General features: G+C 47.4%; 1 protein-coding gene across 6 annotated transcripts in view; it reads left to right on the plus strand.

Annotated features, from left to right (window-relative positions):
* NAV2 (neuron navigator 2) overlaps window positions 1-25,684 on the plus strand; it is a 372,791-nt gene that overhangs the window by 280,558 nt on the left and 66,549 nt on the right. For all 6 annotated transcript variants that reach the window (XM_045557674.1, XM_045557675.1, XM_045557676.1 and 3 more), the window contains 2 exons: window positions 18,711-18,849; window positions 25,266-25,557. In XM_045557674.1, the coding sequence (XP_045413630.1) occupies window positions 18,711-18,849; window positions 25,266-25,557 (431 nt within the window). The remainder of the gene's footprint in view (window positions 1-18,710; window positions 18,850-25,265; window positions 25,558-25,684) is intronic.

Here is a 25,684-nt window from a genome sequence, read left to right on the forward strand (position 1 = left end):
TACAGAACAGATTTTCTTACAAGAGAAACTACGGCCTCATGGAGTTGTAGGAAGGGTTTTGCAGGATGAGGTATTCCCAACATTTGATTCAACACCTGGCACCTCAAAAGTCTGCAGTAAATTCGAGGGCTGTCCCCAGCAGGGGACAAACAGATGGATCGTGAGTCAAATTCACAAGGCAAAAGAATTTTCTTTTGAGAAGGGATTTCAGTGGGAGATCCAGGGGTGTAGTTTTACAAAACATTCATACTTGGAAGGGTCTTAGAGGACGCTGGGGTGGCTGCCTGCTCACTGAGCAGGAAAGTAATCTGAGAGCCACAATCAGGAAGTGCTTTGGCCAAAGTCAGCGTGGTGACAGATGTAGGACAAGAGCTCAGTCCCCAGCTCCTGTCCCAGTGTTCTTGCCTCAGCCCTGCAGCATGCTCCCACAGTGTGGGAGCTGTGACCCAGGCCGGTGGGAGAACTTTGGGTGCAGGAAGGGAAGTTAGATCGGAGTCCCCAAACTGTTGGCTTAAACTACAGTCTGCCTCAGGGGGAAGCACCTGTAAGTTTCCTCTCCAGTCTCTTCCTTCTCCCCATCATACTTCTGCTTCCTCACCCGCAGCCTGTCTGCCCCTCTCCCTCATAGCACCCTGCAGTGGACACACTCAAGGATGTCCTTGGAGCTGGACCAATGTTAGAAAAAGCCAAAGGGTAGCTTTGAGGTACCTCATTCATTCCCCCATCCAACTTAATAGAGACAATAGCTCAGCTGCAAAACTGAATATTGGAACTCTCAGAATTCTCTCCATGCACCCCCAACACCCTCATAAAATACAGATCCTTGAAACCACGTGTCCTTCTTGGAAAGGCTGGCGTTCTGGAGTTGAGGTAGCCGACTGCATCCTGTCAAAAAAGACATCCTTGGTGTTGGGCTGAGGACAGAAAGTCTGGCTCTGTGAGTTGAGGCTGAAGGTGCCTGCGCCCACCTAGTCGTGTTCTTCAGCTTCCTCAGTCCAAGGTTTTGTTAACAAACCTCTGGTTTCAGATTCCGAATGGGAAGGGCATAAACATGGATAGCAGACTGGATACCCTTCCTGATGAATGAAGCCTTCTGTTTAGAGATTGAGGAGTGTGTGTGCTTTTATGTGTGAGTAGTGTGAGCACCCACAAATGTGGGCTCTAGACGATCTCAAGAATGAACCAACAAAAAGTAACAGAAACTGCACCGTAAGATAAAACATTTGAAGCTGAAAGGCAGTTCGTTCTGTTTTTGTAATAAGATTGGAGACAGTATCTCCTCCTCACTGGGAAGGTAAAGAGGCAGCTACAACCTGTGGAAGCTCAACCCGCTTCCCAGGACCCCAAGTTCTTAATGTTGACAGGAAGGGAGGCCTTCTTGCTCGTTGTATAGTCCTACTTCCCAAATGAGAATGGAGGAAATAGACAGGGAAGGTGAGAGATGCCCGGGCACGGTGACTGGCCTCGGCAGCTCTTGATGGATGCCTCACCAGGATCCATTGTTCCTGGTGGGTCTGAGAGGTCTCCAGAAGGTAGACTTTCTTTTCCACTCATGTCCCCCCACCTGCTTACCAGGATCCAAGCGTGGCAGCCACCTTTCAGCTCCTCCAGCACACCCAGCCACCCCCTCCCTCAGGCCTTTGCACCTGACATCCCTGTCCCCTGTCTCCTCCATCTGGAACACCTGGTTTCCCTCTGTCTGGTGGCAGGCCGGCTCCCTCTTGTCTTTCATGTCTTCCTTTAAATGTCACTTCCTGGGAATGGCCTTTCCTGGCCATGCTATTTAAAGTAAGTGCTTCCTGTGACTCTGCTTCACAGCAGCCTGTTTATTTCTCTCATCACTTTCACCGTAGCCTCCCCAGTGATTTTCCTCGTTTGTCTTCTCCAGGTAAAGAGCCCGGCAGGCTGGGCCGTTCCCTTTCACTTCCCTTTATACTCCAGGTGCGCAGCCTGGCATCTGGTGCAGGTTCAGTGCTCAGTGACTATTTGTTGAATGTTGTTCATTTCCTACCCCAAAGCTCCCTTGTCTCTTACGATTTCTGTTGAAAATCACAAACTCCCCAGCGTTAGCTCCTGTACTTGGCAAACTTAGCTGAGCATCCCTGGAGTATTTCTCCCCTTCCCACGCCTGCTGCAGATCACACCAAGTGAAATTTCACTCCAGGCAGTGCGAGGTGTCTCACCTCTTCTTTTAATGTCTCACATGCACCGATCTTCTTTTAACCCTTTATCTTCCCATTCTTGTTTCTGCATCTAAAAGAGCTTTCCTTCCTCCCTCCCTCCCAGTCTTTGTCCTGTTACTAGCAAGCCAGAGGAAAGCAACTGACATCAATGGTAAATGTAGGATTGGTTCCCAAATTAAGGGCAAGGGCAAGCAGAAAGGCTGAGCAGTCAGGGAGGTGGTTGTTGCAGGAGGGAACTAGGGGCAGTTTGGTCCACGGTTATCTTGCTGCAGAGGCTGAGTAGTGATCAAGTTCAAGTTGTACTAGGGAGCTATAGCCAACTTGTTAATGGATTATATAGGAGGTGAGAGGGAAAAAGAGAATTAGGATGACTAATGGATAGTTATACTTTGAGATGGGGAAAGCTTTGGGAGTGGAGGTGCCGACAAATTGGAAATTGGAAGCAATAGTTTTACAAAAGGTACATTTGATTTCAGATGTGGTAAGTACACAAAGGGGCCAGGCTGGAGATTACAAACTTTTGAGTTGTCTACAGCTAGGATTTGAAGCCATGGATGGGATCACCTAGGAAAAGATTGCAGGCAGAAAAAAGAAGGGGACTAAAGGCAGAGCCCTTGAGGGTCTGGGGAGGAGAGAGGAGGAGAGGTAGCACAGGAGACTGAGAGACACAGAGCCCGCAAGGGAGGAAGGAACCAGGTATAGATGACGGTGTAGAACCCCAAGAAGAGACCTCTCAAGAAGGAAAAATCCGTGTGCTGCATGCTGGTGAGAACTCAAGTAGGGTGAGGATGGAGAGTTAACCATTGGCTTTGGCAAGAAAGAAGCCATTGATGTTGTTGGGAGAAACAGAAAGAGGTCTTAAGTGGAGTCATGGGGACCAAAGTCTTGACTGGTGGCTTGAAGAGATTCTGGGATGTGAGAAGTACAGAAAGCTCCTCTGAGGGGTTTTGCTGGAATATGGAGCAGAAACTGGCATGACCGTGGAGGAAAACATGGGCATGGGGTCAGAGAAGATTGTGTTTTGTGTGATGTGATAAGTGGTATATTGCTCAGCCAGTGAGGAAAAGCCAGCAAAGAGGGAAAACAGATTATAATGGAGGAGCAAAGTGTCTTCACTAGTATTGTTTTAATAAAATACTGATTAAAAATAAGTGACCATCTTCTTAGATTTATTTCAGTGGTTTTCTGTTTTATCTAATTATGTACTGTATTCCCAGAATAAAGTTTTCTTCTGTTCTTTGATACCTGGCTAGAATTTGTCAGCTACTTTTTGTTAAAAAAAAGGTCTAAGTTAACATCATTGATAACATCATTTCTATGGAGAAAAATGTTGAGAGTTCTAGAAGGTCTTTGGAATTTGGCCTGTTTAGGAGCAAAGGTCAGAGATGCCAGGAAGCTTGGCTCTTTGACAGGAGCAAAGGGCCCCTGCTGTCATGGAGCTGGTTGACCTACCTTCCCTTTCTCTCTCCTGTTGCCTGGATGGCTCTTGTTCGTGCTGATCTTTATCCTTCATGGCTCAGGGGAAAGCCCTGACTAAATGTGAACCTGCAGCTGCAGAGAATTCAGAGCCTTTCATATTAAAGGTGTGATTCTTTTAGCCACAAAAAGATGACTGGGACCCCCTTAAAGCACTTTGTCTTATGCATTAAACTCACCCTTGTAAAGATTATGCATAATTAAAATGATATATGTAGTGTTGTAGGATATTTACATGAACTTTTATAAAAAGGAGAAACTGTTTATTAACCCCATGGTTAATAAACATACCACTTATCAAGAGCCAGGGTGCTAACAGTGACTTGCCAGGCTCTGCTCAGGCCCTCTCCTCTCTCCCTTTTCCCCCAGGCCCCCTGGCCTGGCCTCCTCTTAGGCCCAAGCTATTCATTCTTTGAATGAACTGCAAGTTGTATCCTGTCTCAGGGCCTTTGTACTGACCACGTCCGCTCTTGGAAATCTCTTACCCCCAGGTAGTCACATGACCAGCTCCCACACTTCATTCGGATTTGTAATGAAAACCCTTCCCTCAGGCCTTCCAAAGCCACCCCATGTAAACTTTCAGACACCCCCTTGACAAATCACATTCTCTTCTTTCTGTTATTTTGTTCTCCTTAGCATTTATTGCCAACATACTATATAATTTATATTTTATCTCATTTATTTTACAGTTCTAACACTAAAAGATAAGTTCCATTAGAGTGGGGATTTGTCTATTTTGTTGACTACTGTGTCCTCAGCACTTACAAGAGTATTTGCCACATAGCAGATATAAACACATATTACACATACACGCATATAGAGCGGATGCTCTGCAAATGTTAGTTGAATGAATGAATAAACGAATGGATAGATGACATCCCCTAGTTTATCTTCATGGCTAATCAGGATTTTTACCTATTTTATTTGCTTAGAGCAAGGAACAATTATAGGAAACAGTGGGCAATTTTTAATGTGTATATATACATGCATATGTATCTCCATACACAGTCACCATTCCATTCCCAAATTAACCCAGAGGTCGACCAGATTCTCAAAAAAGTCATGTTGTGTAAAAGATAAACACAGTTCCAGAGACAGCATAGAAAATAAGGAGTGGTTTGAAGCATCTTTGTCAGCCAGCGCTTGGGTCTGTCCCCACTTTTTTGTCCTAATAAATCTGGGCTATGCCCCTGTCCCCCAGACTCACCCTCTGCCCCTGCCCCTGCCCCACCGCAGACACTACTGCAAGTGGAGGAGGGCCTTAGGGATGAGATGTGAATGATTAACCTTGGTTGAAACTCCTTCAAGATCACAATCTCTGCTCCTAGACTGGGTTGCTTTTTCATTCACCTGGGAAGCACCACCAGACCCCCCCTTTCCTCTTTGAGCAGACCTTTTATCCCCTCCCTCGTGAGTGGGGGAGGAATGGCTCTTCATTCTCCTTTGAAAAGCTTCTGTTTGCTGAGCAAAGGCTGACCACACAGAGACCTCGCTTGGAGCCAGTTATTGCTTCCTTTCTTAGCCACCCCCAGGGCTACAGCCCCCACTCCCGCATCCCACTGGAGGGGCGGCCCAGGGTAGTGGGGGAGCCTTTCTCAGGGAAAGTCTTTGAAAGCTGCCAGGAACCAACTGGTAGGATTTTTTGGAGAGGGAATAGGGGTTTGGGAGAGCATCTTAATCCTTCATTTTGAAATAAAAGCTTGTGGCTATAACGTAGTTTTGCCTCTGACTTCTCAGTAGTAATACAGTTGTTCATTGTTCATAGCATCTGTTTACATAGTTCCTTCTGAGTTCCTTGATTACAGGTTTTAATAGGGATTAGTTGGTGCAACCCCTTCCCTTGCCAGAGCTGGAACTCTCTCTGTCCCACCTCCCCTTCCTGCCTCTGTACCATAATGCTTAATGTAGCCACTGAGATTGTTTTTCTTTTAAAATAAGTAGCCTGAGGAATCAATGCATATTTTCACGGGCGCTGCATCAAACGTGACATCACCGGAAATAATGTATGTCGTTGTTAACTGTGCAAACAGGTATCGTTTCCCTTCTAGGCTCAGAAGTTCTCCCTGTAGGCTAATCATTTTAATCAAACCCTTTGCATTCAGACTCCTACGGAATGAGCTAAGAAACGTCATGGGCAATGATTTCTGTGCCATTGAAAGTAGCACTTAGGGTTGAAGAGACTTCCTCCAATGTTTTGGTACAGTCTGTGGGGATTTAATATATTGTTTCACTTTTAGATTTTCTTCAGCTTGACCCGCTGTTACAAACTCCCCTGGGAGCATGGGGAGGGCCCTTCCATTCAGTGCTTTACGGTAATGGTTTCAGAGTTTGGTGTCAGCTTTTGCTTTGCTGAAACTTTTCACAGCTGACTTGATACTGGCACTCAGGCCTGACCTCTCCCTCCTTCAGCACTTCAGAGGTTAATTTTGTTGGGGGATCGGATTTCTTTCCTGGGCTGGGGAATGGTGATTCCCTGCTAGCTAGTCCTTTAGTAACACAGTTGCTGGGTGCCAGGATTCCCCTGGCCCAGCGTGGGCTGGCTCCGCTGGCTGAAGGAGTTGCCATCCTGTGAGATTCATTCAGCTTCTTTGTCCGCTGTTCTCCAAGGACCACAATGTAGAGAAATGCTCTGGCCTAGGAACCTCACAAGGTAGGACGATTTCCTAAAATTTCCAGGGCGAGGGGCGGACGTGTATACAGCCTTGCGGTTCCCTGGCTGGGATTGAAAAGCCAGGCAGAGCAGCCAGTGCTGCAGCTATGTGGTGGTGGGTCGCTGATAAGGAAATTCAGCACCTTCCCTCCCTCCCACCCCCTCACCCCCTTTCACTCGAACCTTGATGGGTTCAGAGGAAGCTGGGGCATTCCCCAAATGTCCTTGGTTCACCTAGACAGTTGAATAATAACATCAATGTTTTCCAGACCATCTTATCAAAGTAGGCTGCTGAGCCTGAAAAACTGGGTGTTGATCACCGAGCTGTCTTAAATCCTTATTCCAGATTTTTTGGGGAGACTTTTCAGTCTGGTGGGGAGGGGTGAGCTGGAGAGAGGCAGTGTGGCCCAAGGCAGGGGCTGCTGGTGGCTCAGAGGGCCCTGATTAAAATGACTTGTAGTTGGAGGTTTTGTTTGGAATCTAAGGAGCCTGGTGAACTTGCGGTTGTGTTTGCTAATATGGTAAATTACTGGGTGGGTTTTTTTTTCTGGAAACTAGACTCCAGGAGAGATGGCATGGAAAGTTTCAGCATGAGGGCTTTTCTTGCTTCGTTAAGACCTTTATAGCTGCCCAGGGGAAGCATATTTCTGTTTTTAAGCCAGACAAGGAGAGAAGAAAACAATGTTCCTTACCACCTACTATGTGCCAAGCAACTAGCAGATATTGTCTCAATTTCATTGTAAAGCCAGCAAGTTTAGCCTCGGTTTTGAGATGAGACAGTGGGAACTAAGAGAGGGTAAGTAACGTGATCAAGGTCACACAGCTAATAAGAGGCAAAGCTGGAATTGAAAGCCAGGTCCACTCCACCACCGTACCTTCCTTGGGGGGCTTGGCAGATGAGCTCAGGATGGTTATATCTGTAATCTTAAGTGTGGGTTCAGCTGGATGAAGGGCGTGTTTTATTGCGGACGATTCACCAAGTGCACATGATGGTCGCAGCGTGGCCTGCCAGGGCATCATCCCAGATTCTGCTTGTTTCTGGGTGGGAGGGGGCTGTATATGAAGAAGCAGCCTGCTTGGGCAGTAGGACCCAGGTGGGAGTCCTCTGATCTCCTGGAGGCTCCTGGGCTGCTGATGGATCTGGCTGGAGCTGTGCTTGTACCTGGCTCAGAGGGGCTTGATCCCAAGTGGCAGTCAAATTGGGGAAGGCTGACATAGCTGTGGGGCTGGCCTGGGGCTGCACCCTGGAACTCTGGGGCTGCCGCTCAAGAAGCCAGTTTATTGAGTCCTGGAGGGAGAAGATGTACACCTGACATGTTAATGCTGCCCCAAGTTGTTGGCACTAGCTGTTCACAGGTGTGCTGGGGGTGCCTGATTAGCTGGGGGGAGTGGGCTTCTTTGGGTTGTAGAGCTGATTTTAAATGGTGGTTTCTTGGCCTGAGTTCTCTTCCCTTCCTTCTTGCCCCAGAAGGAGATAGCTTAAGGGCAAGCCCTTGACAAACTACAAAACTGAGGCAAGCTTGGTTTTGGGAGACAGCAGCCTCTATTGGCTGCCCTGGGGAAATTGTGGTTCTGTTTTGTGCATTCAGGTTCCCAGATCCCCAAGGTGTATTGGGAGCTAAGCAGGGTGTCAGGATTCCACATCTTGTTCTACCTAGATTTTAGATTTAAGGCAACCAGCCAATGCCCTGTCTGGGATTTGCCCCCCACCCCCTTTTCTTTCACTACTTAGAGGTGTTTTTAAAAGTAACTTGATTGCATTTAAGTGTCCCGGGCTTTTTCGATAGCAGGTGGAAGTTCTGAGTTCTTATATAACCATGATCTATTAGAGCATCTTTACCTCTGTTCTTACGTTGAGCCAATGCAATTAAGAACATCTTAGGTTTCAGAGTCAGGTAGATCTGGGTGCAAATGCAGCTCAATTTATTAGCTCCAGCACCGTGGGCAGGTCACACAGCCTGGGTAGGCCTCAGTTTCCACATCGCTAAAAAGAGGACGTTAAGGACATTAATAGTTTGTGCCTGATAGGGTAATAGAGAGGCCTTTGTGGGATGATGTATGCAAAGGGCTTAGCATGGTGCCTAGAACCGTTATTAAAACTTCTGACCTTGTGTAAGTTTTCATTGTTATTCTCATTAGCTCTAATGTTGCTGAATTCTGTTGCTATTTAGGGGGAATGTATCCTCTGGTAAGCAGAAAACTGGGATGAATTTGTTGAGATCCTTGGCAAAAGCCGGCCGGCAGTGGCCCAAGTGTCAGCAGCCTTCTCTGGAGGAGCCTTAGAGGAGAGAGAGCTCTGTGTGGCTGAGGTCAGCAGACACGCTGGTGCCTATTGTAACAGTGAGGGTCTGAGGCATCTGGACCCAAGCTCTGAGGTTTCTAACTCCACCAAGCCCCTGAAACCAAAGGGAGAAATTTCACACTTACTCAGGGGACCACCTACTTGTCAAGGAATGAGTTACCAAAATGGGACAAAGGTGCTTTGGGGTGAAACTCAAGCCCGGGGAATTCTGATTGCTGCTAAATCCCCTTGGAACCCTGTTTATGGGGTTTGTGTTTCCCTCTCTCCACCCCACATCACTGGCCTTGCAGCTGGCACCGTCTATAGAAGCTGCTTCTCCCCCAGGACACTGTCCATTTATGGTAGTAAGAAGCAAGTTCCTGCACTAGAACTTTATCATATATTTCATAGTGTGGGCCTGGATCTTCCTCCTGCAGTCCTTGCAGTCGCTGGATCCTGGGCTGCCCCTGACACGCACTCCCGTATGCCCATAGATCTGTGCACAGATCTGTGCTGTCTGATTTGGCCCTGACCAAAGGCTTATGAGAACTGAGTGTTATTAGCGCTGTACCCCACAGGAGGAGACCTGGGTCTTCTGGAGGTGAAGGTGCTCTGACAAGGTAAATGGCAGAGTCAGGATTCAATCACAGATCTATTTTTCTTTTTTCTGCAGAATTTCTGCTGCTTCCATCTGGAGCCTCCTGGGATTAGTGGTAGTAGGTGAGACTGTGTTTTCCGGGCTTAGTGTCTAAACTTTGCCCTTGCATTAATTCAGGCTCAGGTTTTGGGTCTTTTTACATCAGAACTGTAAACCATGTAGGCTGGAACCCAGAGAGAGGTGGCTTGCTTGTGGGTTTAATTCAAGCAACTATATCCACCTTGGTATGGAAAACTTTGAAGTCCTTCCGTTACACATGATAGATAGTCTTTAAAATGTGTAAAATGAATAAACAAACGAGGTGGTGAAACACTCTTGGATCTGTGTTTAAATCCCAGCTTCAACATTTCCTGGTTATATGACCCTTGGGCCTATTTTCTCAAAGACTCAATTGCATCATCTCTTAAATGGGTATAGCAGTAGTATTTATCTCATGGTACCTGAGACAAAATATGTTAAGTAACAACGTGGCCTGACATATCTTAAGCTGCTAATAAGTGTTGGTTGTTACTTTTATCATAGAGTTGGGAGGATTAACTGAAAGGCATATAATGCAGTTAGCACAGGGGCTGACATAACTTTAAACTTCAATCAAGTTGGCTATTGTATTATTATCATTCTCAGATAGACTACAAAAGACAGGGCTCTGCAGGAGTCCTGTTACGTTCTTTGAAGGTGGATTTTCTTAATAGGGCCCAGCGGTGGTTAGAGGACGTGATGCTCCTGAGCAAACCTCCTGGGGAGGAAATAGTTAACATACCTGTTTGGTGGGAAATGTCGGTAGCCAAACCCTTTCCCTTCCCCAGGGGTTGACTAAGCCTACGGGTTGGGCTTGCTCACTCATCCACACCAAAGGACCTCATTCCACTTGGGCCCTGGGGTTTCACAGGAACAATCGCCTTGAACAATAGCCAGAAAACAAGTTCCACCAGTCTGGGTTTTGTGCAACTGAATGCAGCTGTCTGGCGGGGGGCACGGGGCTGTGGAAGTGGGCTCTGCCTTGATTCTGGAGCAGAACTGGGAAGTTGAGCAGGTAAGGCCTGGGTGCTGGTGGTGGTGGCTCTACAGTGTAAGTTTAGTCACCTGGAGAGAGGCGGACAGAAAGGCGGGGGCTGGCCCAGACTGGTTCTGAGGACAGTTAAGGGCTGCCTGGAAGCAGACTGAGTCTTCGGAGTTTGGAGAGGATAAAGGTCTTTGCTTTGTGAAGGTTGCTTTCCACAACTGTGATTATAGTACTTTATTTCTGCTAACCAGCTGTGGTTTTATTAGTGAGCAGAGAAGAACTAATAGATACCACAATCCGATTTTTTTACAACATCATTTAGTATGTCTTTCCCTTGAATAAACAACATTATCTCATAGGGAGTTCGTTTGAACAGTGTAATGATCCTCCCTCCGGATCCTTCAATAACTCCTCTTTTGCTGAAAGCTGGGGCATGTAATTCCTGGTGGAAAAATCTGTTTAATCATCCCTCAAACCTTGGGATTCTATTTTGCTTTTTTGCTTCATGAGAGATGAAGTTGTAAATATAATATCACATTAATTCAGGACCATTACAGATTCCTGCTACTTTTAAGTAAACACGCCCTTCCAACCACGAAGAGCTCGATATTAAAAACTCTCCAAATGCGATGTGGTTTCTCCGGTCCTAGAGAAGTCAGGTTTACCTTCCCAGATCTATGGAATACTTGCTTCCCACAACAGTGGGGCAAAACAGGAAGTGTTTGAAGCTGAAATAATTTATGATTCTTTCACCAGCGTGTTTCATAGCAGATAGCTTGTATGCTGGCTGTTAAAATTGTACTTTAAGCCCTCTGAGTGGCATTTGAATTCCTGACACAGTGATGTCAGCATCTCTTGTAAGACTCTGAAACTGGATCTTCTGGTTTTTTTGGCCCTTCCATTTTTGAATAGCTTTTCTGCTTATTTTTGAAAAGAGCCTTTTTCCTTCACATCTGTATTTCTCTAAGAGGTAGGGGACAAACAGTTGAGGCTTTGAGAGCTTTGGTTCTGGTTAAAATGCTACATATTGGCTCAAATGGGGGGTCTCTTGATACACTTGGTTGCTGATCACAGGTGGAGGTTCTTTTGTGATTCGAGTGGTTAGCAGAGGTTTCAGAGCTGATCTGTATGTACTATATCTCTGTCACAATCTATACATCACTCTATGTGTTATCTTTCTGATGAGCTAGAAGGCTGTGTGGCATCATTATGCCCTGGTTTGAATCCCATCCTTCTGATGAGCTTTGGGTCCTAAGTCTCCATTTCATCCAGGGGGAAATGGGAGTGGAATAATACGTGTAATGTGCCTGGTACAGTGCCTGGCATATTTGCTAAACACTGTCAGTGGTGGCTATAAATATTGGGCAAGGTCACATACTATTTCTTTGTGGATAATAGCATGGGCCAATGCAGACTCTCTTGTGAACTGGGTTGTGGTGCCTCTATGCTAGGGCTTGCAAATTCACATCGCAGGGCCAAGTAGGTAGCATCTGTGCATTAAAAGGCTTACATGGGGATTATGTCAAATGTGAGAGCACACCTCTGCCTAGACAGGGCACTTACTACTCAGGGCTAGCTAACTGTCGCCTAGATATAAGATACTGGCATCTATTTCAAATATTTAAAAGACTCTGTTTGGGCTTTTAAAAATAATAATCTGAGGAGTGAAATCAGCAATGAAGAAGCCCAGAGATCAGGACAGAGAGTTGCCCGTTTAGCAGCTTTTACTGAATGGGACGAGATGCTTCACTGGGGACCTTCCGTGTGTCCCTTTGCCTTTGTACTAACTTTTCTCTGAGCTTCAGCTCGCAAGATGTCAGCAGGGAACCTTTGGGATGGCTTAGTCCAGCTCCTCGTTATACAGGAGAGGAGGACGTGCCTTGTTTGAACTCTCACAGGACGGTTCTGGGGAGGCTGGGACAAAGGCCTGGCTCTCCAGGTTCCTGGCCTTTGTCACGTCCATGCCTGGAAGGGCAGAGGAGCACAGCTTAGAGCAGTGGTGGCCTGAGCTTCGGAACGCTGCCAGACTAGTTCCCTGTCTTGGGACTTGGCTGGTGGCTTTAGGGAGTATGTCTGGAACCCGTGCAGTTTCCACTTGGTGCCCTTTGCTCCTCTCCCTGTTTTACGTTTTCATTTGTGTCTTAGGTGTGTTTTTGCCTGTCACATCCACTGGATTTGCAGTCAAGAGTGGGGACAGCTCTGGGTCATCAACTTATCATCACTGCCTTGCACAGTGCCTGGCACATGGAGGGCACCGGCTACTAGATGGGAGAAGAAATGAATTCAAAGCCCGTGGCTCAGGGTCCAAAAATGTTGAGTTTACAAGTGTTGAAGAAAAACAGCAAATGTTTGATGGAATTCCTTTAATCTGCCCATGGGCTTAAAATAGGTGACAGCCATTTTTAAATCTGATCACTGGTAACTCCAGTTATACCACTATCTGACTTGACCAATGTAGGATGTTTCATTGAGTAGAGAACAGGTTACATGGCTGTGATCTGGCCAGGAAATGATGCTTTTGCATTGATTGTTCCGATGAGTCAATGGAAGCATCATCTTGCCATTTCTCTAGATGTCTCAGCCAAAGAATATTGTCAGGTATATCTATGATATGCTATCTTGAAAATAAGAACAAAACAAAACAAAAAAGATGGGGAAACCAGCCGAGCTCTGTGTCCCATACCCTTTTTAGTTTCCAGGAGAAGGTTCTGCTTGTCTCTCAAGGTTGTCAAATGCCATGTTGTCTCCACTAACATTTTTGAAGCAATTCTGGAGCCCTTTTTAAAGTCAGTGCAGAGCACAGGTGAGCTGGAGAGGCAAAGACTAGTGAGGAGAGGAGATGCTGTCTTGGGTTTATTTATTCTTCTAGTCATTCGTGAAAAAATTCATTCAAAAAATGAAATCTGCTTTAATATTTTTTAAGATGTCTTCTTTTTAAAGAGTGCTTTTGTGCCCTAAAATACCTTCTTAGAATTAATTAGGTTTCAATATTTAATTTATTGAAGTTTTAATTTTTAAACCTACAGTTTCTTACAGATCTCATCTATAAAGTATTTTTGTATTAAATTGACATCATTTTCACTTGTTATCAATTAGTACTTTATTAATTCAGACTTAACAGATTGAATCTACCTACACAATTAGCACTGTCCACAAACTCAGATAATTAAATTTCCTTAAATATTTTAGACTGCATTCATAAATTTAACATACCTGGTTTCCTTAAGTTTTTCAAATGTCTGACAGGGTAGACTTACCTGCCAAACAAGCGGGATCTTTCTAGACACTTAAACAACTCTTGCAAATCAAATAAAAAGTTATAAATGTCATAGATTATTATCTTAAACATTCAATTCTATTTTAAGAATCTTAATCCAATTCTTAAATATTTCATCTTAGGAGTCTTAAGTAAAAAATTAATACTCATTTAACATTGAAATCACAAGACTGTTTTGTCAGATTTTCTAATATGCTACATATTCTTCTAAATGTTATAAATACACAGAGATTAACTCAATGATCACAAAGCTTTAATCTTAAACGTAAGTATTAATATTATGATTTGCTTCCATCTCTCTTCGTCTTTTAAAACCTTTCCCAGACTTTAAAATCATACACTCCCAGGTTAGGGCAGTCAGTTTATCATGTCAGGTGGGCTCAGGACCCTCGGATGTTTTTTCTCAGTCAGGATATAGGAATGGTCAAATCATACTCAAGAATTGATTGTTCCAGAGTCCTAGCTGAACACACTGCCGTTCTTTCTGCTGTGTTATCAGGGTCCCCAGGCCTCTTCACTGGAATTTTGTTTCACCACATAGTAAACACAAATTCTGTGGGTTTCTTTCAAGTTCCAATCTTAATCAGTTTTCGTAACCGCTTTCGACATTTATTGCCCGATTGGGGTCAGTGGACTTTTGTACCCCATCCCAGGTTGTACCTAATTTCCTTTGCCACTTGATTAGAGTCAGCTAATGTCCTTACTGCCTGAGTGAATTCTGCATGCTTTCCACATTTTTCCTGCCTGACTCTCAGCCTCATGTCTGGAGTCGCTTTACAAACAAATTGCAGGTCCCCATTAGCCTGAGTTCGCCAAATGACCAGACCTAAGCAAACTGGTTGTGAGCAAAAGAAAGGAATTGATTACTTCTCACAGTTGGGTCTCCCCGGGTGCTTCTGGCTTTAGGTATGGGGGGATACAGGAGCTCCATTGATGGCAAAGGCACACTTCCATCCCTCTCCACTCTGCTCCCCTCTGTGCTCGCTTTTTTCTCAGGCAGGTGAGGAAGAGTCAGCCCTGGGCAGCGCTAGGCTTCCTTTATACTTTTTTTCCTTTTTGCATTTTTTGGTGCTCATTCTTCTCAGTGTCTCTGTGTGGTCATGCAGGTTTGGAGAGTGCTGCTTTAGGCAAAGTTACAGAGATCGTTACTAGACTCCACAGCTGTTAAGATGGTTACGTACAATGTGAATCTCCAAAAGAAGGGTAGAAGAGGCAGCAGGTTCCTTTGTTGGGGCATCATTGTCATCACGAAGCATCTTGTGGAACTAGTTTTCATTAGAATACCTCTTGAAACTCATTGACCTAATCTTGGAGGCTCATGACCATTTGTGCCCTGAATTTTGGGGAAGGATAAGTTGGAACTAAGTGATTTTATGTCAAAATAAACTTGCTGGGCGCAGTGGCTCATGCCTGTAATCCCAGCACTTGAGGGAGGCCAAGGCAAGTGGATCACTTGAGGCCAGGAGTTGAAGACCAGCCTGGGCAACATAGCGAGGCCCCTTTCTCTACAAAAAATACAAAAATTAGCCAGGTGTAGTATCATGTGCCTGTAGTCCCAGCTACTCAGGAGGCTGAGGCAGGAGGATCACTTGAGCCCAGGAATGTGAGGTTGCAGGGGGCTATGATGATGCCACTGCACTCTAGCCCAAGAAACAGAGTGAGACCCTGTCTTAAAAAAAAAAAAAGATAAACTTGCCAGCATCCAGAAGTGAAGGAGACTAGGCTGGTTTCCCAAGTGCAGGGACAGCTTCAGTTTCTGGCACACAGACAGCTCTGGGGAACGTTGAGGCCACTCTTGCTCAGCATGGGCCTCCCCCGGTGTCACTGCCCATCATCCTCAGCATTAGTTCCCCTCTTCAGGGCTGGCTCAGTTACAAGGACTTCCTGTAAACTCAAGGTGAGCCCCCAGTGCTGCGGGCATTGATGTGGGAAGAATCCCGTGTGCTTCAGGGCCACATGCCCCTCTGGAATATTATCTTGGTGTTGAAAGGCCGCAGGGAAAGAACAGGTACAATTTCAAAGCACAAAATCTGGGGCCTGGATTCATGAACATCTGTTACAATTTCTTTCCCTCCTCCCGACCAGCCACGGCCATACTCCCATCGGTCCCCTTTGTTCTTCATCGGATTATAAGAAATATTAGATACATTAAATGCCTCACCCCAAAAAGCAGATGCAATAAAAGACTCATGGGATTTTCTTTTATCATGAGAGCAAATTTGAGTCCTTTCCATCTGTACTGTCATGCTTTCCCCAGCAGATCCTCCCATGGTTGCCAGCCTAAGTGAAACTGAGACACAGAGCCGTGACCTGTCAAAGGATCAAGTGTGGAGGGGGCTGGGCTTAGAGTCCACTGCCGGTGGCAAGTTTGCATCAGAAACTTGCCTTTCTCTCCTGTGCAGGTGAATTCAGTCAGGAGGCATTTAATGAGCACAGACTGTGTTGCTGGAGATGGAGGGCATGTGGGCCAGCAAATGAGCTTGACATTGCTACAGCGTTCCCCTGACTCTTCTCACAGCCTCAGTTTCCTCATTATGAAACAAGGGTTTCATAATATAGCTACCCATAGGAGTGAATTTGAGCATCGGTCATCGAATTTGAGCATCGGTATGTGCAAACGTCGAATAGTTGGCATGTGGCACGTGCTCAGGGAATGGCCCTTGTTGTGGAAGGCAGCACAATACAGACTTAGAAGGAGCACGTGCTCTGGAATTGGACAATTTTGCTTTATAAACCCAACTCCAACACAGACTGAACAGCACTGGCCAGGGTACCAATTCTTTCAGCACTGATTTCTTCATTTGTAAAATGGGCAGGATAATACCTACCTTGCAGATATGGTATGAGGACTGGAGAAATGTAGAATAATATATTTAAAGTACCTGGCATGATGCTCGATTCATGGTGAGCACTTTGTTGTTCTCACTAATAGGCCCCTGCATGTATTTGGAAGATAGGACAGACCTTCACGTACAGAACAACTAGAACACTGTGCATAGAAGCAAATCCAACTATGCCACCATGCAGGAATTTAAAGTAGGGGATGACTGGGGTGGGCTGGAGCATTTGGAGAAGGCCTTACAGGGAGACTGTGGGGCAGGATGGAGGGAGGGCCAAAGAAGTGGGATTACGTTGAGTGAAGTCTGCGGAGGTTCTGGAGCTGCGGGACCCTCTGGACTCTTATGGATTCATCCATAATAAACTCCTGTTGGGCCCTCACACTTCCTGCCTTACCCTCCCTGCTTGGGAACCATCCTAACATATTTCCCCTGCATTTCTGCAGGATCTTCCAGATTGGCTTTTGGAAGCCAAATAAAAGTGTTGAAGGGAAAGGTGCTGAAAACAGGTTTTCAGTAAGCCTTTGTCTTCCTGCCTGATCGGCAGAGCTCAGGATGTAGAGGCAGGTATCTTACAAGCTAGTGGAATGAACTGGAGCCGCTTTGAGGTTATTTGTATGTGGTGGGGGTACAGGGGGGAGCAGTGCTGTTGGCTTTTGCAGTCTCAACCGCCCAGCATTTCTCAGCCCTCGAGCTGCCCCTTTGCAGTGCTGTCAGCAGGACACGCTGAGGAAGGCTTAGTGTTAGCATAATGTGATCAAGTCAGTGCTTTGTTATCAGACGTGCCAGCCCTGGCTGTGTGGCCTTGAACCAGGGTGCTGGCTCCCTGCTGGGCAAGTGGGCCGCGTCACATCTGGTGTGTTCCGAGAATTGACATAATGGAAAGCCGTCTGGTGTCACAGTAAAGGGGGTGGCTCTGGAGTCAACAGCTAGACCCAGACCCGCTCCACCTCCCCCTAGTCATCCCACCTTTCTCAGCCTCCATTTCTCCTCATGCACAATAGAAAGACAAAAATACTAACCCTTTCCCGCTAGGTCAACTAGAGCAGTGTCACGTTGATGTTGAAGCTACTTTATGGTCCACTCGACTTCTCCCTCTCATGAGCTTCAGTCAGCAGGTATTGACTGAGCACCTGCTGCATACCTGCCACCCTGCAGCCAAAGCAAGGAGCAAATGCAACAGGCTGGTTTGACAGAGCATGACAGGCTTGATGGGCAGGGTGCAGCCTTTCTGAGGAGGTGGCACTTCAGCTGTGATGGGAAAGAGAAGGAGGCAGGGATAAGTGTCCAGGAAGAGAGATAACCAACATAAAGCCTTGGAGACAGGAATAGTCTTGGCTCAGAAGGAGCTGAAGTCCCTGTGGTCAGAAGCAGTTTGATGGTGAGGGGGCTACAAGGCAGGACTGGGGAGGGAGGCAGACCAGAGACCCTCGAGGGCCAACGTAGGGAGTTTGGACTCTAAGAACTGAGAAGCAACTCAAGGATCTTAAGTGGTAGGGTGGCAGGATCTGATTTACATCTCAGAAAGATCTTTCTGGCTGCCATGGGGAGGATGGATCGTTAGGGAGAAAAGTGGGCTGCAGAGACCAGCTGGCCTTTCTGCAGTAACCTAGGCAGAGGCGACAGCACTGTCAACTGCAGGTAGGGGTGGGTTGGAGAGCTGCTTACATTTGGATATATTTTACAAGCAGAGGTGATGGGACTGGCAGCTGGGTTGAAGGTGGTGGTGTTGGTGGGTATGGAAACGGTAAGGAGGAAAAAAGAATGGGGAATCATTGCAGGGAGATCGGGCTTGAGCATCTTGGGGCTGACCTCGGTTGGTTTGGGGGTTGGGAAATGGGGAACTCCATTTTAGGTGTATTCTGGGATATTATCAGAGTTAGAGCTACTAATAGAGTTGACATGTTTCTGCTGACTGTTGCCACTGGCCTTCCCTCGGCATTTCATTCCAGCAGTGGAGTCTGGAGAAGTCACTCAGCAGCTCTTCTGCCACTCTGACCCCTGGGAAGGGGCTGATGTGGGCTTTTTCCCCCAGAACAGTTTCAGCTCTAGCCCCAAACTCACCGCTCCTGCTCTGCTGCTAGGCTTTTATCAAGTTCCCAAGATGAAGCTGAGGACAGGGTAGGACGCAGGTAGTATCTGAAGCCAGCTCTGCTCGTGGAAGCACCTACAGTTTGCGGAAGGTACCTGTCAGCCACTTCACCTGGCTGCCTATCCCAAGCAGCAAGGCTGGACGGTACCCTTGGATGAGGGTCCTTTCGGGAATGGTGCACATTCGCCTGTCTCTTCAGCCAGAGTGGGAGCAGCATGAAGTTTTGGTGCTTAGGATGTGTTTGTCTTGACAGCTGGGATGACAGCAGCTCCGTTAGCAGTGGCATCAGCGACACCATAGACAACCTCAGCACTGATGACATCAACACCAGCTCCTCCATCAGCTCCTACGCCAACACACCTGCCTCCTCCCGCAAAAACCTGGACGCGCAGGTAAGAACATAGGGCCCCCGGGCTCCTCAGTGGCCCCTGCTCGCAGGGAGCCTTGGGCTGGTGGAGTGAGGGCCATTCGGGGTGAGCAGGATCCTCAGGGTGGTGAGAGGAGGCCTGGCCTCCTGCTGCCTGTGCGCTCATCTGGCCCAACCTCAGCCTGCAAGGAAGGGGCCAGGCAGGGGGCAGTGGAAACGGGAGTGGGGAGGCCTGGCCACCCTCACCGTGTGGTGTGGTGGACTCACATTTCTTCCCTGGACCTCAGTTTCATAATCTATTTAAACAAATAAACAAACAGAAAGGGATGTTGGACTTTGGCGGTTCTCAGCCTAGAGTGTGTGTCGCCTCTTTGCCGCAATAAGGCACTGCTGTCCGGGGGCACGTGTCTGATCCCTCAAGACGTCTGGAGAGGGACGAAGATGAACAGCCCTGGTGTGCAAGACCAGTGTGTCCTGACCTGAGGCTGAGAGCTGTTGGTCACATCCCACTGCCAATGTGTTTTATTTGGCCAGCAATTTTTTTTTTTTTTTTTTTGAGACAGAGTCTCACTCTGTTCCCTGGGCTAGAATGCCATGGCATCAGCCTAGCTCATAGCAAGCTCAAACTCCTGGGCTCAAGTGATCCTCCTACCTCAGCCTCCCGAGTAGCTGGGACTACAGGCATGCGCCACCATGCCCAGCTAATTTTTCTATATACATTTTTAGCTGTCCATATAATTTCTTTCTATTTTTAGTAGAGATGGGGTCTTGCTCTTGCTCAGGCTGGTCTCAAACTCCTAACCTTGAGCAATCCTCCTGCCTCGGCCTCCCAGAGTGCTAGGATTACAGTCATGAGCCATTGCGCCTGGCCACTGGCCTGCAATATTACTCTTCCTTTAAACCAGATTGCATGTCAGATTTTAAAAATTGCATTATTTCACATGAAGGGATATTTCTGGTTTCTCTTAAAAAATCAGAACTATTGCTTCCTTCGCCCTACACTCTCCGTAGGGCAAGAACCAGCAGACGCCCCAGTGCCCGCCCCCTTTAGCCCAATGGCTCCTGTTCCAGTGTGCACAGCTACTACCCGCCGGCCAGCTGCACTCTCTCAAGTGCCTGCCTGACCCGGGGGCACTCGCTTGTTCAACCCCTGCTTTACGCTCTCAGGTTTTATGTCTCAAATCCAGTGGGTTTCGTGTGGGCACATGTACTGGTCCATTCTGTAGTGGTTGGCAGGGGGCGGTTCTAGTAAGCCCATTTTACTAGTGGAAAAATGAAATGCCATCCGTCCTCACAGCTTGTCCCCAATTTGGGACAGGCCAGCCATGGTGGCGCTGGCATAGTGGGCTGGAATCCTTTTCACGATTGGCCCCTCCCACCAGTGGGGCCACTGTCTTGGGTGAACCCTTGGGAAAATCTGATCGGGACAAAGTCTCCCAGAGTGACCTCGGGGAGGGCAGAACCAACATTGCCTCTTCTTTCACTCCCTTCCTCCCATATCCTCTTCCTGCCCCAGCTGTTTTTTGCTCTATGCAGATAGGAGCTACTCTGGAAATGTCTTTGCTTTCAAAGGCTTCTCTTCTCTGAAGAGAGGGCTGAAGAAAGGATGTGCTAGACTGTGGGAGTAATTCTGTCCCACAGAAATGGAAACTGACTGCCTGATGAAATGTATCAGGTGTTGCCTCTGGGATTGCCAGTCACTTCTTGGGTTCTCATTTTAGCCAGACTTTCTAATTACTGCTCAGGAGTGAGAGTGGATTTGTTTAAAAAAAAAAAATACTACCCAAATGACTGGAAGGGTGTCATTTTGGGGGTGCTGGTAATGTTCTATATCTTGATCTGAGTGGTAGTTACGTATGTTAATTTTATAAAATTTATTCAAGCTATATACTTAGATTTTGCACTTTACTAGATAAAAAACAAAACGTAAGCCACGTTGCCCAAATGTAATCACTGTTTAATTGGTGATTAGACACAAGTTAGAAATACCCAGCCAGCCTGTGTTCCTGCCATCTATATGCTAAATGTCACAGTATCCACCAGTTTTCCTTTCCTTGTGGACACTAGGGTATTCCAAAAGATTCGTTTTATATTCAAGCTAACAACCACCAAACTTCTAGACCGTCCTTAGATACCAAGGAATTGACCACCTGAGTCTATGTATCCAGGAGGCATGCGGGTTATTAGAGGTACTACACAGAGAGAGAGATATCAGTGAATCAGTGATATGTCTTGTTTACTTGCAAGGTAGGGAGGCTTGCCCCAAAGATGCAGGTTGAGCCAGTAAAACACGGTGTTGGAAGAATCTCTCTATTCCACATTGCTACAGAGTAAATATCTGGGATTTGCAAATATTTCTTAGGACCAGCTCTTTGCCTTCATCTTGCAAATGCCACATCAGAAAAGGTTCAAGAATTCTATATACACATATCTTTTGATCAAGATCAGAAGTTATTTCAAGGGCTATAAAGGGTTTACTGTTCATTGTGTAGTTTTTGCCTGAGTATTTAAAACTACCTGAGTTTAAAAAAAAACAAAAAAACAAACTAAAACTAAAAGAATAGGTCTTGGAGTAAAATAAATGCAGACTGTGCCAACAGTTACTAAGATTTCTGTTGCAGTGGTTTCTTTAAATGGATTTTTAGTGACATTCCCTTTGTTCCTGTCCAGGGAGCATCTCAAAATATTTGAATCAGCATAATTTGCAGCTCCCACCCTCTTCCCCATCTCACTCTGAGGAATGCTAAGGGCCATTACTCCTCTCTGAGTGGCATCAGGCAGCAGGAAGATGTGCGTTGCACCCTTTCCAAGAGCTGTGCCTGCTGTGCTACGGCTCTTGTCACATGCAGGTTTACCCTGGGCGAGGGGCAGCACGCGGTCTGCAGGGCAGGGCATAGGGAGGCAGGAGGAAGTGGCTCAGTGTGTCTGTCCGGAAAGCAAGTTGAGGACAGGTTGCTCGCCTAGGTTTTCCTATTTGAAAGCGTCTGAGGAACGGCTGAAAGAAGTGCATCTAAGGAACAGGGAGGTTATTGTGTGGAAACCTAAGGAGCAGCCTGTGCAGCCGATGGAAAGAGGAGGAGGCGAATCTTTGGGAATGGAGGTTCCCTTTGTCTGTGAGGGACTCCGTGTTCCTTGGGGACGTTGAGGAGCACTGAAGGGTACCCTCCGCAGATCACACGTGCCCAGCCGTCCAGCGACCCTGTGCTGGGCAGAGAATCCCCTGCTTGAGGCCAGAGAGCCTTCCCACCGACTTCCTCCAGGAGAGCTGGTGAGTCCGGTTGGGCAGCCAAACCAGACTGTGGTGTCAGGGAGAAGGTGTGACTTTGAAGTCAGGTGGTCTCGAGTCACGTGGTCACACTTGGTGACCTCCTCGGATGGATAAGCTAAGCAACCTCGCCAAGGCTCTGCCTCCCCTTCCGTAACAACCCAGCAATTCGACCTGTCTCGAAGGGTGAGTGTGAAAATGACTTGGAAATACTTGATCTCAACATGCCCCAGTCCCTGAGATTTGAGAGTTGCTCAAAAGTTACTTTCCTCCCTCCCTCCTCATAACCTGTCCCTCTGCCTCCCCCCTCCATTCGTGTCAGTAACTGAAAGTTGACTGCCCTTAATGTGTTTTGTTTGTAGTTTCAAAGCAAATCATCTTCTACTTGCAGTATTTTATTTGGGGGACAGTGTGTTGGTAACACACGCGACTCCCCACATACTCCTCTGCCCACTCGTGTCCCTGACCAGTATTTCCTCTCGGTTCTGTGGAAGGCACCATTTCTAGCACTCAGGTGTAAAGATGCACACCTCAAATGCCCAGCTGTTCAGAGTAGAGCTGGGAAACTGCCACCCTGGTCCAAGTTAGAAGGGATGTGATGGTTGGATGATTGTTCTTTCCAGAGGGAGAGAATCAAGCCATGGTCCTGGGCCAGGAACATGCACACTCTCTCCGCCATTGATGGAATTGGAGTTCTAGGGTTCCCACGCAGAGGCTGGGCTAGATCTGCTCTGGGATTGGGGCTGGGAAGTGGCCAGCCAGTCTGCCAGTATGGAAGGAGAATCTACTGGGTGTGCAGAAATGTCTCATCTTCTTGGACGTGTCCTCAAGGAAGGCAGCATGGCACAGTGGTTAAAATGTGGGCTCTGCTTTTAGACTCCCCGGAATCCCTGCATCTCTTCTTCCTCACTGTGTGATCTTGGGCAGTTTTCTTCTCCACCCTGTGCCTCACTTTTCTCACATAAAATTGAGCACATCGTTAACTGTAACTTCCTCATGGGTTTTGGTAAGAATTAAATTCAACAATACATATCAAGCACTTTAGGTTAGTGCCTGGCACATGGTTAGTGCTAGATAAATTTTACTTGTTACGCTACTGTTATCAGCACCATTACAATTTGATTGGGGGAATAGGTATAGGAACATTAAAAGACTAAATAATACAGTAACCCAGGGTGTGGCATGTGCTAAATTTTCAGTACCTCTTAGAATATGTTATTAATGGAATGTACTTGAATGTAAGCTCCATGAGGTTAACAATTTGCATTTGTTCATCACGGTATTTCCAGTGCAAATAAGCTTGCCTGGCACACAGTGGCACCCAATAAATATTTGGTGAGTGAATGCTTCCAAAGCGTAATTCTTTTCAGCCTCAGGGCCTTTGCACATGCGGTTCTCTCTGCCTGGCATGATCTTCCCTAAGTGTGGCTTCTCATTCTTTAGGGCACTTCTTCAAAAAGGCCTTACCTGACCTCTGCCTTCACCCCCATCATCACAGTATGAAGTAGGTCAAAGCCTGTATTTCTCTCTCAGACTCCTTGTCCTTTTCTTTATTATAATCTTTGTAATTCACAAGTCCACCTTCATTGACTCTGCCTTGCTCCCTGGACTGTAAACTCCATGCAGAGTGGGGATTGATCTGACCTGCAGGTTCTCTGACCCTCTGTGGCACCTGGGGGACAGCGGGCATTGGCTAAGTTCTGGTTCTGGGCTGGGGTGGCTGGCACAGGGAGTGGGTGGCTTGAGTTTCTGCTCTTCTGTACAACTGCGATAAAGACAGTCCTGCTTACCTGCTTGCCCTCCTTGACCGGATAGTGGCTGGGACCAGTTGAGATCATTCGCTGAAGTATGTTGTGGCCCGAATAGCAGTGCTCGTCGTTCATCCGCTCACTCACCAAGCTCTGACTCCTGCTCTGTGCCCACACGTGAGACTCCCCCCTCGGTGTCCCAGCCCACAGCTGAAGGATGAGCTGCTACAGTCAGGGAGTGTGCTTTTGTCCTCCTCTCTCTCATACCTAGCTGGAGAAAACAAACGAAAGAACCCGTAAGGCAGCTATAATGGATGAGTGGAGCTCGTAAGGAGGAGGGGGTTTGGGGAAGAGACAGGCAATTAAACTAGGCTGCTTGTCTGTTTTTACCTTTTGTCCCATCCAGCCATTGTATTCCATGGAGGAAGGCGTTTGTACCACTCTTGGATGACAGGCATCAGGCCAGATTCTCGCCAGGTGTTCATGTTAATGTCCCACATTGCTGACATTGCCCACTCTCGGTGGTTAAATATGGGACTCTATCTTAGTGCAGCCACCCGGAAAGTGCTGCTGACCTGCCTTCGCCGTTCACGGGGCTGCTTATCCCTGCTGGTCTCCCCAGACTGGCCTCCAACCCCAGGAGGTCTCCAAAAGCATTCTGGTCAGCTTTGTGCCTTTGAGCTGCAGGAGATCATTAACGTCACACTTCTTTCCCCTCCTGGGTTCCACGGCCAGCAGGTCAGGGCTCTTCCAAAGAAAGCTGGCTAATTATATCCCTTGTCTGAGCAGAATCCCACAAGGGGAGCAGAACAGTGGCATATAAATGCTGCTGGGGTGGGGGCAGGCGCTGTTGGCGCTTAGCGTTCGCGGGAAGTGCCACTGGAGAGTTCGCTTCCTCTGGGCTCCTGGCTCCCCCTGACTCTGTGGAACCAGCAGCCACCCTCACTCGCTCGCTCCCTCGCGTGGTGTGTCGGATCTAAAGATCTCGCTGGCAGTGGCGTGATGGGAAGAAGGCAGAACAAAGGGAGACGGGCCAGGAGGCTGGATGCTGGTTAGAGACCCAGCGGCGGGAGTTGGAGGAGGCTTGTCTCCAAGTGGCAGAGAGTTGGCAGCCGAATTCCCCCACGTCTCCATCTGTCGGTTCTCCCCCGGAGGGCTCTCCCTCTTTTTTTCCCCCCAGAAACCTTTTACTCTCGTCCCTCACTCCCTTCTAAGGATACATTTATATTATTTACTTTTTTTTACCGCCCCCCCCAAAAAAATCAGGCTTCCTAATAAGATAACCAAAGTACCAAAGTCCTGACATTTTTAAAGAAATTATTGTTTTTCCCACAACAAGTCCGGTGTATTGGCATTTTCACCTTTGGAGTGAGGGGCTCCCGAGCCTGGGATGTGGGGGGGACTAATCCAGGGAGTCTCTGTCCACAGACCGACGCTGAGAAACACTCGCAGGTGGAGAGGACCCCCCTGTGGTCTGGTGATGACGTCAAGAAGTCAGACGGAGGCTCAGACAGCGGCGTAAAGATGGAGCCAGGTTGCAAGTGGAGGCGGAATCCTTCCGACGTGTCCGATGAGTCCGACAAAAGCACGTCGGGCAAGAAGAATTCCGTCATCTCCCAGACGGGCTCGTGGCGGCGAGGCATGACGGCTCAGGTGGGCATCACCGTGCCGAGGACGAAGCCGTCCGCCCCAGCAGGCGCACTGAAGACCCCTGGAACTGGTGAGTGAAAGGCTAGTGCAGTCTTGCCTCCGCAGTTGTCAGTTTGAGGACCAAAACCTCAGTCCCTCTAGCAAGGACTTTATGTCATGTATTTCTTCTTAGGGTTTATACTCTGCTAACAACCAGC

Source organism: Lemur catta, chromosome 7, assembly GCF_020740605.2.
Source record: "Lemur catta isolate mLemCat1 chromosome 7, mLemCat1.pri, whole genome shotgun sequence".
NCBI lineage: Eukaryota > Metazoa > Chordata > Mammalia > Primates > Lemuridae > Lemur > Lemur catta.